General features: G+C 41.7%; 2 protein-coding genes across 2 annotated transcripts; both read left to right on the top strand.

Moving 5' to 3' along the window:
* The first annotated feature begins 1,670 nt into the window (after positions 1 to 1,670).
* Positions 1,671 to 4,536, top strand: rpl27 (ribosomal protein L27). Its single transcript, XM_012851930.2, has 5 exons — positions 1,671 to 1,705; positions 2,220 to 2,302; positions 2,775 to 2,944; positions 4,209 to 4,319; positions 4,448 to 4,536. The coding sequence occupies exons 2-5, from the start codon at positions 2,222 to 2,224 to the stop codon at positions 4,494 to 4,496; spliced, it is 411 nt and encodes a 136-aa protein (XP_012707384.1). The 5' UTR covers positions 1,671 to 1,705; positions 2,220 to 2,221; the 3' UTR covers positions 4,497 to 4,536.
* Positions 4,537 to 8,022: 3,486 nt separating this feature from the next.
* On the top strand, positions 8,023 to 13,461 carry ifi35 (interferon-induced protein 35). Its single transcript, XM_012851929.3, has 10 exons — positions 8,023 to 8,114; positions 8,409 to 8,435; positions 8,609 to 8,686; positions 9,840 to 9,998; positions 11,308 to 11,424; positions 11,498 to 11,642; positions 11,711 to 11,820; positions 12,535 to 12,718; positions 12,795 to 12,901; positions 12,975 to 13,461. The coding sequence occupies exons 2-10, from the start codon at positions 8,421 to 8,423 to the stop codon at positions 13,182 to 13,184; spliced, it is 1,125 nt and encodes a 374-aa protein (XP_012707383.2). The 5' UTR covers positions 8,023 to 8,114; positions 8,409 to 8,420; the 3' UTR covers positions 13,185 to 13,461.
* The last annotated feature ends 1,059 nt before the right edge of the window (positions 13,462 to 14,520 follow it).

The raw sequence follows: 14,520 nt of genomic DNA, 5'->3' as shown, positions 1-14,520 counted from the left end.
TAAAACAGTTGTTTTATGTTGTTGCATCTATTAAATTGCACAATATTAAGGTTAATTAACCTCCATTCACCTTTTCGCTGACAGAATGCCAAAATGAGGCCTTGTAACTCAGTTAAAGACACGCAGACACATTCTCTGCTGTATCATGATTTAATTGTGCTGTACATGTGTTTTCACTAACAAACAAACCTGAGTTATAACTGTAGCATGTTCCACTTGCTTCTTGCTTTTCACAATAAAATCTGTCAGCTTGTCGGTGACCTTTGTAAACACGGAGGAGCTTTCTGCTGATGACTCCTGATATAATCCTAATCTGACCAGGATCCCACCCACCAGTCCTCCCTCACACCACTACTGTCGCATCTTCACACTTCTCTGACTTCCTGACCCAGTACCACTCTTCTGTTCTGCAGAATACTCTCCCAAAACGCTGTCGTAAACTGTATGCAACAAAACTTCATTCTATATGCACTCTGTACATGCAAAATGACAATAAAGTTGTCTAAGTCTAAGTCTAAGTTCTTGGCTTTCTCTAGATCCTCATTATTGCCATAAAATTGCTTCTGACATTCTCTGTAAACACTCAAAGCAAAATTCACACACATTTACAGGGTTATTTATTTTCTTTTTTAACCATTTTATTATTCTGCCGCTCAACGATTTTAACCTTTCGTCTTAACCTAGTTTAAACAACTATTTCCCATATCTTTATGGTATGGCTCCCCAATTTATTTAGATTTTTCCCCCCTTTTTTATTAAGAAAAGTATCTGCAACCATATATATAAAAAGAGAAAATCAAAGTTATCCTTTTACAAAAAACTAGACATTAAACATGCAGTCAACAGATTATTTAATGGAGTCGTGGCTGTTACTCTGCAGATCTTATTTGTTTATTAGCATAAATGCATTTCTGCCTTCCTCAAGTTTTTTTTTATTGCTACCAGGAATCAGGAATAGCCAACTACACACACACACACACACACACACACACACACACACACACACACACACATATATATATATATATATATATATATATATATATATATATATATATATATATATATATATATGTTTTAAATGTTTCACACAATCAAACAAATAACATCTTCTGGCGCCAGCAAGCCATTAAGGAATCAGGAATAGCCAACTACACACACACACACACACACACACACACACACACACACACACACACATATATATATATATATATATATATATATATATATATATATATATATATATATATGTTTTAAATGTTTCACACAATCAAACAAATAACATCTTCTGGCGCCAGCAAGCCATTAATACTTGTATTTTATTTATTTATTGTTTAATTTAAGAAACTAGCTTTCCTTTTTTAGAGCTAAATGGACATAAAATAATGTTTAAATTGAAGGAAGTAAGGAAAGAAAGAAAGAAAGAAAGAAAGAAAGAAAGAAAGAAAGAAAGAAAGAAAGAAAGAAAGCCAGGTTGGATAGTTTCAAATTGGTTTTGCGTGTTTTTGTAAGATGTGTTTTAAATGTTTTAAACTTCAAGCATTTAGCATATCTACAACTTAAAAATAATACGTGTATTTAATTTTATACTTTTTGGAAATTAATCTCGACATAAAAAAAACGTTTATGTAGGAAGTGACGTAGATCGTGTTGGCCCTCTGGACTTCCTTTTCCTGTTAGCGGCGGCCGTAGAGCAGCATCAGTGAGTGAACTTTTCCTCAGCCTTATCCACGTCCATCGCTTTAAATCTGCCTTAATCTGTTGTTTTTACCGCAGCATATTTCCATAAATCCTCTCCAGTATCAACGCCTGCCTGATATTTAGTGAGGTTTTGCTCGATTAAAGAAGAAAATTAGCTGTTTTGTTGCAGTTCGCTTCCCCCGAACGCTCTTTCCAACATGGCAGCCCTCTTAAGGCTAATGCTCGACTTTAACGTTTAGACGAATGTTTCTTGTTATTTTCATACATTTTGGGTTTATGTGGAAGCGTTTAGGTTGTCATGCAGTGTTTATAATTTTAAAACATCCATAATGGCTGTGAGAACAAAAGTAATGCAGAAAACACCTTTTTAAATAGCTTATCGGGTTTAGGGTTAGCCTAAATGCTAACTAGCCTGGCAGACGAGGAGCAACAGCGAGGCGATAACAAAATCTGAATGTGTTGATTAATTTCGATTTTTCTCCTATGAACTAATTGTTTTTTTCTCTTTATGGCAGAGATGGGCAAGTTTATGAAGCCTGGGAAGGTGGTTATGGTCCTAGCCGGACGCTACGCCGGGCGCAAAGCCGTCATCGTCAAGGTATTCACCGGACTTTCTACAGTTAAACTGTGCTGGAGCGGAGAAAAAAGTTAGATTAAGTTATTTAGACAAAATGTATGGAGTGACTAAACAATTCTCATGTTGAGAAGGTATTAGGATTAAGCTAACCACAACATTCTGGGTTAAAATGTCCTGTCTAGTTTGAAACAGCTGTGATTGCTAAAAATGTTAGCGTGGATGTAAATGAAAGTAAATTAACATTTGTAAAGGCATTATGACTCTAATCCAGTATATGTATTCTTAAATCGATTATAGAGGTTTTATTTTTATTGGCAGCTTTAATTGCCATGTCTGTGTACACAAAGGAAATAGACTTTACATTTTAGGTGTTAATATGCCGTAAAGGTATTTGAAATGTAAAGGTGTGTTTTTACTAAGAGGAAGACGACGTTGGATTGGAGCAAATACAGGTTTGTCTGGTTGTAAGTGTCTGTTTTTGATCCGTCTGCAGAACATAGACGACGGCACCACCGACCGTCCCTACAGCCACGCTCTGGTCGCAGGCATCGACCGCTACCCCCGTAAGGTGACCACCACCATGGGCAAGAAGAAGATCGCCAAGAGGTCCAAGATCAAGGCCTTCGTCAAAGTTTTCAACTACAACCACCTCATGCCCACCAGGTCAGCAGCTCACAGCCTCCATTAATTAAATAATGTAATACCCTGGTGCCGTTCATACCTAAATACAAGTTTGCTGCTCAGCTTTGTAGCCAAAAGTTGTTTTAGTCTAAACCCTTTGACAAAAAGATGCGGTTGAACATGTCGACCATCAGGGAGCAACTGGAGTAAACACTGATCCGTCCTCTAAAAACACATTTACTCTTTTCCTGTTACCTAAAGATTAACTTCATAATCTCACGTCTCAAGTGTTTGTTGAAGCCTTCTTCTGTTCGCCGCAGTCTTCTAAAATTAACGTAGTCCTAAGCGCCTCTGTTGCGTCTCGTTGATCATGATTCAGACAGAAAAGTATAAAGTTGCTTAATCGTGTTTTTTTAACTTCTAAGGACATAATGATCATATGTAGTCAGAAACTTCTGTCAAACTTAAACGTTTCTGTCTAAAGAGCTTTCTGGATTTCCCTCCAATGGTTTGTTTCCAGTCTGAGCTACAAAGCGGTTAGGTTTAAAAAATAAAATGTAAAACTGTGGTTTAAACAGGCGGATAAACGTTGGAGCAGGTTTTGTTCCTATAATTAAATAATATTGGGGTTTCAGAGGAGGATAAGTGCCTTCTGTAATCGCTCTAACTGGGAATCTTGCATGTTGGAAATTCATTTAGATTCTGTTTATTTTCTGTAAAAATATTAAGATAACCTTTAGCCTGAATTTATTACATTTCTCTCTGCTTAGAAGTGATTCAGCTAGAAAATGCAGCAGAGGTGGAAACATTCCTCCCTTTATCCGCTTTGATCACGACAGGCAGGTTAAATCCTAAAGGTTTTTTTTTTTGTCCCAGTTTATTAAATGCGTCCTAACTAAGAACTCCCAAAATCTTCGGTCTATAAAGGCGTCATCACTACTTCAATAAGAAACATTTGCTGCCTAAACATTAGAGGTGTGAGCCATAAACTTGGAAACCAGAGTTTCTGTTGTTTAACTTTTCACCCAGACCCCCCCCCCCCCCCCCCCCACAAGTAGCCAGAGTCCATCAAGTGGAAAAACCCGAGTAATTCTCTGGTTTACTATCAGGTAAACCTGAGAGTCAGGTAGATATACCTGTCCTCTGAACCTAGATCTGTTCAGCTTCTCGTTTCTGATGTTTTGTCCTTTAGTTTGAGGGCGAGGTTTTTTCACAGCTACTTTGGTCATTTTGTTGTAGTAAACGGATGAAATGAGCAGAACCCTGTTATTGTCTGAGCTTCACAGCTGTGTTCCTTCATCCTCAGATACTCTGTGGATATTCCTCTGGACAAAACTGTCGTCAACAAGGACGTCTTCAGGGATCCGGCTCTCAAACGCAAAGCCAGGCGGGAGGCCAAGGTCAAGTTTGAGGAGAGGTCAGACCAACCTTTTATTTTTCTGCTGTGGAGTTTTCTGCTTTTAATGTTGATTTTGGTGTATGGATAATAACTGTGATGATGCTGTTCGTATCTCACTAAATTCCTCCTTATTTCCCCGTTTCCAGGTACAAGACGGGCAAGAACAAGTGGTTCTTCCAGAAGCTCCGATTCTAAGTTCACTGGCTTTCACAAAATAAATGTTTATAAATGGAAACTTTGACTCTTGGTTCTTGTTGGTTCTGATTCTGGCCTGGTGAGGAGAGAGAATCAGTTTAAGCTGTAATGACGTCACACTTAACCAAGGTTTTGATTGGGCAGCGTTCCAGGGTCCCCGTGCTAGCGCCAATTCACAACCCGTCATTTAAGGAATCTTTATAAAGTCAGTTAATCAAATCCTAAAGACCGATTTAAAGTTTCCTCTCTAAGGAAACCCAGCAGGTTGCATCAAGTCTCTCCAAGCAGCATTCACTCCTCCTGAAAGAGCGTAGAGCCACAGTGGACAGTCGTCTGCATTGTTGATGGCTTTGCAGCAATCCCTCATACTGAGCATGCATGAAGCGACAGTGGAGAGGAAAACTCCCCTTTAACAGGGAGGAGTACTTTCTATGGTAGGGAAGACAGCAGAAAGAGCAAAAGGAGTAGTTTCTAAGTGAGAGAATGAGACTTAAACTACCAAAACTTGAAAACTTCAAACCAAAAATTTAGACCAAAATGTTATTTGGAAAACTTTTTTTCTACCTAAAAATTTCCTCTAATTCCATGTTTTATGTGCAGACTGCAGTTATGTTTGCAGCTTTTCAATTTTAGAAGCAGACAGCAACACTGCATCAAATCACCTGGAATTCAAGAGATTTTAATCAAAATTTTGGATTCTTTGGGGAAATATTTCCATTTCCTAGCTTTATTCTAGACCCCATTGATTTGGATCTACGTCATGTCTGATGCCTTCAGTCTCTGCTGTTGCAGGTTGCATTCATGAACCCAGGCTAGTAGAAATATGCAGAAATGCTGGCTGTGGTTCTCCAGGAGTTGATGGATCAGAAACAGGCGGGACCGGGACGTGTTGCCAGTCCGACACAGACATGCACTCAGAAACTAAAGGCATCATAGAGAAGCTAATAAACCTAATGCATGCTTTAGGTCGTGGGAGGAAATCAGGAATACCCAAAGAGAACCGAGCGTACTCAGGGAGAACATACAGAGCAACAATTTTATCTTTTACTGGTTTAAAGATGAAATTCAATCTGGGAAAAACTAATTTCACAAATTCAACTACAAATTAAGAAGCAATATAAAAACAAGTGGTGTAATGGCAGCCTGAGCCTGTCTGGACTTTTGGTTCTGGTGTCTCTGTCCTCCTGATGAAGCTCCACAGCTTCACTGTGGGCCTGTGGTCAGAGCTGTTTGTGGGCCAATCAGAATCAGAGGTGATTAAAGCTGCCATTGCTACTTTGGACACCTCACACTGGACCTCAAGCAGCTTTGGTTCTCCATTCTTCCTCTAGAATCTGGGACCTTGATTTTAAAATGAAATGTAGAAGTTACTTTTATCTGAGAAGAGGACTTTGAAGCACTGAGCAGCAGTCTGGCTCTGATTCAGGAATGACTTAAAACGAGGAGTGGAACAGTTGTCGCCTATACCACGGATACGTCTGTGTGGTCGCTCATGAACGCCTGACTGCTTGTGAAGCCGTCTCTACCACACATTTTTCCTTCCACTCAACTTTCCATGTTACGTTGGATACAGTATCTGTCCAGTCAGCTTCATCAGCAATGACCTTTGTAGCTTTCCCTCCTTCAACATCGGTGGTGATTGACTTCTGGACAATTACTGTGAAGTCATCAGTCCATTATGAGCGTTCACACTGAGCCTGGTTCTGGTTCTGCTGGAGGTTCTCCTCCCTGTTAAAGGGGAGTTTTCCTCTCCACTGTGGCTTCATGCATGCTCAGTATGAGGGATTGCTGCAAAGCCATCAACAATGCAGACGACTGTCCACTGTGGCTCTACGCTCTTTCAGGAGGAGTGAATGCTGCTTGGAGAGACTTGATGCAACCTGCTGGGTTTCCTTAGAGAGGAAACTTTCTCACCAACCTGGAGGATCTGATGGAAGCTGACTCTGGAAAGAACCTTCAGACGATATGTTAGGAACTGGTGCTATATAAATAAAATCGAATTGAATAATAATTTTGCATTAAAGGTAATGTATTATTTTTTCACTTTCTTTCCACGTTGAAATCATTCAGTTGTGGTCTTTATAAAGTAGAACTGCATTGCTTGGGTCTGAATTCCTTGTTAATTTATTACCACTTCCCTCTTTTTGCAGCAGTTCTGAGGTTCCTCTCACAGCAATATGTTTTGGTGCCGTCTCTTTAAATCTAAGGGAGGCACTTCAGACCCAGCAGAGGCTCTATCTGAACACCCTTAATAAAAGCTCCTGACCCTTGACCTTACACGTGGTTAACAGTAAGAACTCTATCGTGGGTGGGAAAGGAGCTTCAGACAGACTTTCTATGGTAAATGTACTCGTAAAGCGCTTTAACTAGAATGACGACACCTGTAACTTTACAGTCATTCACACATTCAGGTCCATCACCCCCCCTGAGCTCTGTTAGTGTCCACAGCTACTGACGCCGGCGCCAGCAGGTCAAGTGTCTTGCCCAAGGACATAGCGACTAAGGCGGAGCGGGGAATCAAACCAGCAACCCGCCAATTGCAGGAGAAACTCCCATGCTCATGGATGATGGAGTGATCCACAACGTGTGCGCTCTCTGCTCTCTGGACATTTTGATTTCTGTGAGGGGGCCGTTGTGCTATGTGAAGTCACCCAAAGGATTGTGGGATACCTTAAGGGTTCTAAGTGCTGGTAAAGGACGTTGTGAGGTTTCTAGGCAAAACTAGCCGTGTGAGGGAGCAAACAGGCTACTATTCCTGCCTCCTTCCTTACTGACTGCACTATTCAGACAGCACTTATCATGGCGGCTGCTGACCTCCTTCTGCTTTGGCTAAAGAGTCCTGGCTCTGGAAGGGATTAGGATTTAGCCACGGTGTTCCTCTCCACCCCATTCAGCCATTTTTGTAGTATTCTAGGGGACAGTATAAAGAACAACTGAACATTTTGACTTATCCACATGTAACTTTGACATCCTTTAGCTTGGACTACAGAATGGCTCAGAGAAATAAAAATGGCAGATTCACAAAATTAGTAAACTGGTAATTCGTTTCCGCAGCAAATACTGTGTCGTAATTGTTCAAGAAAAGTAACAGAAATTAAACTTTTCTGCATTCCTAGAAACTCCAAGTACACATAAAATCTATTTAATTGCTAAAAATATGGATTTTGCATGATGTGTTCTTTTTAAGTAATTGTTTTATTTGTCCTGTGTAATATTCTAGCTTTCTGCTTAGCTCACTTTGTTTTTTTTTTAATTATGTTTAAGCCATAATATTCAGAAAATTAACAGAGACAAATGCTTGAACTGAATCATTTATAATGAATCCATATAATTATTATTTTTTTTATTGAATAGCTGAAAGAAATGACCTTTTTGATTATTTCCTAATTTACTGAGCTGCATCTCTCCTGTATACGTAGTCAGTGTGTAAAAGAGTGTTGCGCAGCACTGCCCTTCGTGCTGGTAAATATTCAGATGTTCGACAGCCCCTGAACGCAGCATCGTGCAGGCAGGCTGTGCGCCCTCTACTGGAGAGGAGCGGCAACAGCAGGTCTTCCTGTAGGAGAAAAGAAACCGAAAGAATAAATAAGAGTTCAGAGCAGAGATCGTTGGTGGAAGGTAGGTTCTGGTCGAGCTGCTGTTTACCTGTTATTACATATCTTTATTACTGTTTATATATATGATATATAGTTTGATATAAAGTTAAATTCTTAGTCTAAAATCTAATATTTACTGGTGATCTGGAATAGACACGTACAGCTTGGCTCCAAAGTTCAGCTGCCGGGCCTTTTCCTTGTTGACATCATGTGAACAGGACGGCTCTTTAATGTTTTTGTACCGAATAACAATTTTCCACTGCTGTAATATGTTAAATATGTATTAAATATGTGATATGTGGATTTTTCTGTGCAGGTTCCTGTCACCATGTCATCAGACGAGGTGAGATTAAGCTTCACTAAGGTTCTTAGTCATGTAATCAAAGACTGGAACACTTTCTCTTTCCTTACCAGCTGGAATCCAGCTTTCCCCGAACATGTTAGATTTACACGCGTGTTTAACCTCCGTGTTTCTGTTCAGACGTGATTTCCTCACCGTCTGTTTTCTCCTGTCAGGATTTCTCCCTGGTGGTGACCTCAGAGAAAAATCAAGACACCATGGAGGGAGTCCAGGCTTTACTGAAGGACTACCAGGTGCTCAAATATATCTGCCCACCACATTAAACTGCTGCTGGTTGTGGAAGGACTTCTAAACAATAACTGACTTTCTAGAGTTATTGAAGGAGGAAACGGTGGAGAGATGATGTTCCAGCACTTTAATTGAGAAACAGAGCAGAGATCACATAGATAGAAAGTAATCGTCTGCCCTGTTTCTGTGCGGCCTTCGTTCTCGCGGCTCTAATAAAACCCGACAGTGTCCTCGTCGTGAGACATCAACAGAGACAGTCACATCCTGTATGTTTATTATCTGCAGCGTAAAACCCAAAGATTTGGTCAATCAGCAGAGCTGATGTGCCGCTCCATGTCCGAGTTGGCGTCAGGCCATAGTGACTTCAGAATAATATTCCAAAAACATTCCAGCCCTTCCATCACAGAGGGAATGTTTTATCTATGTGATCACTCAGAAAAAACGGAAAACAAGACGACTCGTCACATGAACATGGAGAAAACAAAGGGACCGTAATCATTATGTGGGACCCAAAAAGGTTTTCAAAGGTTTAGCATTTGTTTACTATTTAGGGTTTAACTAATTAAGTAAGGCCTGTTTTAGGTCCCCACATGCACATTATTTTAACTCTCTTTGCTCCACGACGTGTTAAAGGATTTAAAATAAACTCAGGGTGTCTCGCAGTAGCAGATCACACCCTGAATGATTCAGCTTTCGTACATTTATTCTATTATCTCAGGAAGTGATTTACACACAATCACCCCTGGTAGCCCTGCTGCTGGTGGTTTCTAGAACCCTTCTGCTAACGGGAGAGCATTTAGTCTCCTCTAACATCTGTGTAAACTTCTCTGTATCAGCCAGAGTCCCGGATTCTCCCTTATCCTCTCTTCTACGAGGCCTAAGATGGCTTTAGCAGGAGATCAATTATCTTTAACCATTTTTTAATTGTTAACCTTGTAGAAGACTCAGTGATGACCCATTTTTAGTTTTCTGGCAGAGTCTACCGGTGCAAAAACAAAAGGGGAACAGATGAAGTTTAATCTTTTTAACATCTTTTAAATGTTCTGATGAGCCAAACAGAACTTTTATATGACGTCTCCCAGCTCTGTAAGTTCCTACATGGATTGTCAGCTTTCTCATATCCGGCCATAAAACTCGTCTGTTCCTGTGTGTCCTCAGAAAAGTTATTCACAGATCATGGAGGACCAGAAGGAGCTGACGGTCTCCATCGCAGAAGCTCAGGATATGACCAAAAAATTCAAGCAACGCACGGAAAAACTGACAGAGGAACTGAAAGAGGACGAGATCGCCTTCAAAGAGCAGCTCACCAGTGATAAGGTCGGTGTGTGGCAAAAACAGATTGTTGGATATAAAGTCTGTGAAACTCTCACAGACTCAAACCAAGAAGCAACAACTTTATTGTCATTTTGTATGACAGAGTGCACACAGAACGAACTTTCATTGCATAAATGAGATTTCAGGTGGAATAAGGCAGCATTACAATATAATATAAAGTGCAGCAGTGATCAGATGAGAAGAACAATGTGCAGAGAAATTGTGGGTGTTTGTTTTATTTTTTGTGCCAAAAAGCAGTTTTTCTATTTTCCCATTGGAACGTCTAAGAACAGAATCTGCTGCAGGAGCGCAGACTAAACCCAGAGAGATCACACTTTACCAGCTAATTCCGCTTTAATACAGTTGCTTTGAAGGAATTTGCTGTTTTGCACAAAATAGCTGATTCATTTTATGTCCAAATAAGAACAGTCAACCTAAATCACTGTTAAGAAGCTCATGTCAGCAGAGCTGAAGTACAGTTTACACTCGCATCATGATCAGCCGTCCTGGACAGGTACGTCCTGGACAGGTGCGTCCTGAACAGGTGCGTCCTGGACAGGTACGTCCTGGACAGGTGCGTCCTGGACAGGTGCATCCTAGACAGGTGCGTCCTGAACAGGTATGTCCTGGACAGGTGCGTCCTGGACAGGTACGTCCTGGACAGGTGCGTCCTGAACAGGTGCGTCCTGGACAGGTGCGTCCTGGACAGGTCGCCAGTCCATCACAGGGCAACACAGAGACACAAAAGACAGACAACACTCACACCTGAAGGGTGATTTAGAGACTTTTGGACCGTGGGAAGTAGCCGGAGTAAAATCATAGTTATAGTAATCATAATGACAGCATATTTATACTAAAAATGCTTAAAGCATGTTATTAGATATTAGCAATGCAAAAATATTTGCTCAACAAAAAGATGGACATCTCTCCAGTCTCTCCTGTCCCCCCCCCCCCCTGTATGACAACAGTTACATTGAGAATGAGGATCTAATGTCCACTAAATCTCTAATATTAAGTACATTTATATGTATTTTTTAAAACCTACAAATGGTTGTTTCTAAATACCATCAGCGTGGGCAATCTAAAGTTTGAGAGCCCTGCCTTCGGGTTTTCTTTACACTTTGTGTTGGTTACTGACATAAAATCCCAATAAATCACACATTGTGTTAAAGGTGAAGCAGAGCACACGGCGTTGGCCACTGGATAGTCTGTGAGAATTAAACTTAGACTGAGTGGAGTTTAAAGTTACTTTCCTTCAGACTGGAAGGCGGTCTGACCGTGCGAGCTCTCTGCTTCCTGTCTGAACTCTCAGGCTAAGGTGGATGCGCTGCAGCGGGAGGAGAGTGACCTGATGGAGGAGTTACTGAGGATCCAGGCTGAAATCAAGGAGGAAGACTCCCAGAACGCCCATCTGAGGGCGCGGGCGGACGTAGGTGTTACTCTGATTTCTGCGCAGCCTGAGGCTTTGGACATCTGCCTAAAAACACGCCTTTCTATGGCAGGTGTTCACCAAGATGCCAGAGAAGAAGTTCGTCTTCTCGGGGAAGACGGGAAACGCCAACGACAAGGAGGAGTTTGAGATGAAGCCGCACATCACCTACCCGATGGAGGAGGGAACGGCGCTCATCACGTTCGAGGAGGAGGACGGTGAGGAGACGGCGCTCAGGTGTTTAGCAGCTTAAAGCTGACGTGTGACTGGAAACTGTTGTTGGCAGTGGCGATGAACATCCTGGAAAAGAGGAAACACAAAGTGGACCTGGGCGGAGAGTGCAGCATCACGGTGGAGGCCCAGCCGGTCCACCTGATGATGCCCAGTCTGGTGGAGGTAAAACCGGCCGCCAGATTAATGTCGCCACACAGCTAACCTGTTAGCTAACCAGCTAACCTGTTGGCTAACCAGCTAACCTGTTAGCTAACCAGCTAACCTGTTAGCTAACCAGCTAACCTGTTGGCTAACCTGTTGGCTAACCAGCTAACCTGTTAGCTAACCAGCTAACCTGTTAGTTAACCAGCTAACCTGTTAGCTAACCAGCTAACCTGTTAGTTAACCAGCTAACCTGTTGGCTAACCAGCTAACCTGTTAGCTAACCAGCTAACCTGTTGGCTAACCAGCTAACCTGTTAGCTAACCTGTTGGCTAACCAGCTAACCTGTTGGCTAACCAGCTAACCTGTTGGCTAACCAGCTAACCTGTTAGCTAACCTGTTGGCTAACCAGCTAACCTGTTGGCTAACCAGCTAACCTGTTAGCTAACCTGTTGGCTAACCAGCTAACCTGTTGGCTAACCAGCTAACCTGTTAGCTAACCAGCTAACCTGTTAGCTAACCTGTTGGCTAACCAGTTAGCTAACCTGTTAGCTAACCAGCTAACCTGTTGGCTAACCAGCTAACCTGTTGGCTAACCAGCTAACCTGTTGGCTAGCTTGTTAGCTAACCAGATAACCTGTTAGCTAACCAGCTAACCTGTTGGCTAACCAGCTAACCTGTTAGCTAACCTGTTAGCTAACAGGTTAGCTAACCCCGCCTCCCTTCACGCCGCAGATCGACACCGACATCTGTCCCCGCCGGGTTCTGATCTCCAACCTGCCCAAGATGGACACGGAGACCCTGCAGAACAAGCTGGAGATCCACTTCTCCAAATCCAAGAACGGAGGCGGGGAGGTGGACGCCTGCGAGTTCCTGCCGGACTCTGGGACGGTGGTGGTCACGTTCGTGGAGGAAAACAGTGAGCGCTCCGACTCTGCGGCTGGATGCGTTATTAACGTTTAAACTGACTCCTGCTCTGACATCTCTCCACTCAGTTGCAGAACGTTTGGCACAAACCGAGCACCACGAGGTGAAGCTCCACAAAACCAAGCACAACGTGAGAGTGACTCCTTTCATCAACGGGAAGATCACAAACCTGGAGGTGAGGACATCTCAGCTAAACCGCCCAGAAAAACAAACACGTTCTGAAACGCCTGTTAACGTTTGGTTCCCAGACCAGAACCTCCATGTGTCCTCGCACCGTCCTGCTGACGGGAATACCAGACGTCATGGAGCAGGAGACGCTGCAGGACATGCTGGAAATCCACTTCCAGAAAAACGGCAACGGCGGCGGCGAGATCGAGGCCTTCCTGTACAACCCGCTGGGTCAGCACGCCGTGGCCGTGTTCGGCGGCGTCTCCTCCGCCGACCAGGAGGACGAGTAGACGCCGCCGCCCCAGAGGAGAACCGCCCAGGGATCCGTCTGCTGAGTTCCTGACGGTTCTCCACAGAACTCTGCTCAGTTATCAGGCATTTCTGGCAATAATCAGAACGGTGAGGGATTCTTTAAAGGCCAATAACTTCATGGATGAGGAGAAATGTTTGATTGCCAAACCTTTAGAGGAAAAGCTCTCGTGTTTGGATCTATTTAGATTATCAGTTTTATCACACATGCACACATGTAAATGGTTCTGACATTAAATTATCACCTGGGAAATTACAGACACTCTGTGGGTATTGGTTATTCCTGCTTTCATTTCTTTGAGCAAAGTTAATACTTAGAAGAAACATCATGACATTTGACTGTGCTTCAGATTATATAATAATAAAATAATCTGGAAAAAAATCAGTTTTAAAAAAAAATTTTTTTTTTACATTGTCCACAAGCAAATTCCTCAAAAGAGAAGAAATTATAGATGCTGTAAAATTGACTTTTTACATACATGTCCACCGACACGGAGCCGAATGCAGCTTTTAGGAGCTATAAGCTTGTATTTTATTTAGAACTTTGTTATTAAGTAGGAAACTATCAGCTATTTTCACATAATTTTCCACAAATACCTCCAACAAAGGTTTTAGGTTTTCTTAACTCCAAAACCTTTTTAAAGACTTTTAAAAAATAACTGTCTTCCAAAAAGTACATGCTGTCTTTTTCCAAAAGGTCTTGTAGGGCTGGACAATAATCCATTATCAATATATATCACAATACAACTTATATTCTATAATGGTTATATGACATTTACGACATTTAGATATACATTACAGTCTTATTACAGCATTTGTCACAGAATAATGTTCAAGATTGAATGTAGTTTTATGTGTTTTAATTTTTTTAGAGCAAATATGTTTAAAACAGTTATATTTTTATAGTTTTATCCATCCATCCATTTTCTGACCGGCGGGGGTTGGGGGGGTGGTGCTGGTGTCTATCTACCTACAGCGCTCACCAGGTGAGAGGCGGGGTTCACCTGGACAGGTGGCCGGTCTGTCGCAGGGCAACACAGAGACAGAGAACCATTCACACACTCACACCTAAGGAGAATTTAGAGATTAATTAACCTAACAGTCATGTTTTTAATTTAGAAAAATAGTCTCCCTGATGTATTTTGGAAGCTTTCAAGACAGGTGATTATTTAAAGAATAGAGTCAGAGTGCATGTTTTAAATTGAATAAAAGGCAAAAAAAGAAGAGAATAATCAATTCTTCAAAAACAATCTATTTTGTTTATTTTGTATTTACTGCCTCGTGGTCAGATTTTCCATAAATGTAGTGTTTCTTTTC

Source organism: Fundulus heteroclitus, chromosome 16 (genome assembly GCF_011125445.2).
Source record: "Fundulus heteroclitus isolate FHET01 chromosome 16, MU-UCD_Fhet_4.1, whole genome shotgun sequence".
NCBI classification, from domain to species: Eukaryota; Metazoa; Chordata; class Actinopteri; order Cyprinodontiformes; family Fundulidae; genus Fundulus; species Fundulus heteroclitus.
This window is presented reverse-complemented; position numbering and strand designations above follow the sequence as displayed.

Excerpts from the sequence above, each read along its gene's own strand:
- ifi35 (XM_012851929.3), top strand. Across the intron at positions 11,821-12,534 it reads TGATGCCCAGTCTGGTGGAG|ATCGACACCGACATCTGTCC; the intron begins GTAAAACCGGCC and ends TTCACGCCGCAG. Across the intron at positions 12,902-12,974 it reads GGAAGATCACAAACCTGGAG|ACCAGAACCTCCATGTGTCC; the intron begins GTGAGGACATCT and ends TTTGGTTCCCAG.
- rpl27 (XM_012851930.2), top strand. The coding sequence starts at position 2,222 with ATGGGCAAGTTTATGAAGCCTGGGAAGGTGGTTATGGTCCTAGCCGGA. Across the intron at positions 2,303-2,774 it reads GCAAAGCCGTCATCGTCAAG|AACATAGACGACGGCACCAC; the intron begins GTATTCACCGGA and ends ATCCGTCTGCAG. Across the intron at positions 2,945-4,208 it reads AACCACCTCATGCCCACCAG|ATACTCTGTGGATATTCCTC; the intron begins GTCAGCAGCTCA and ends CTTCATCCTCAG.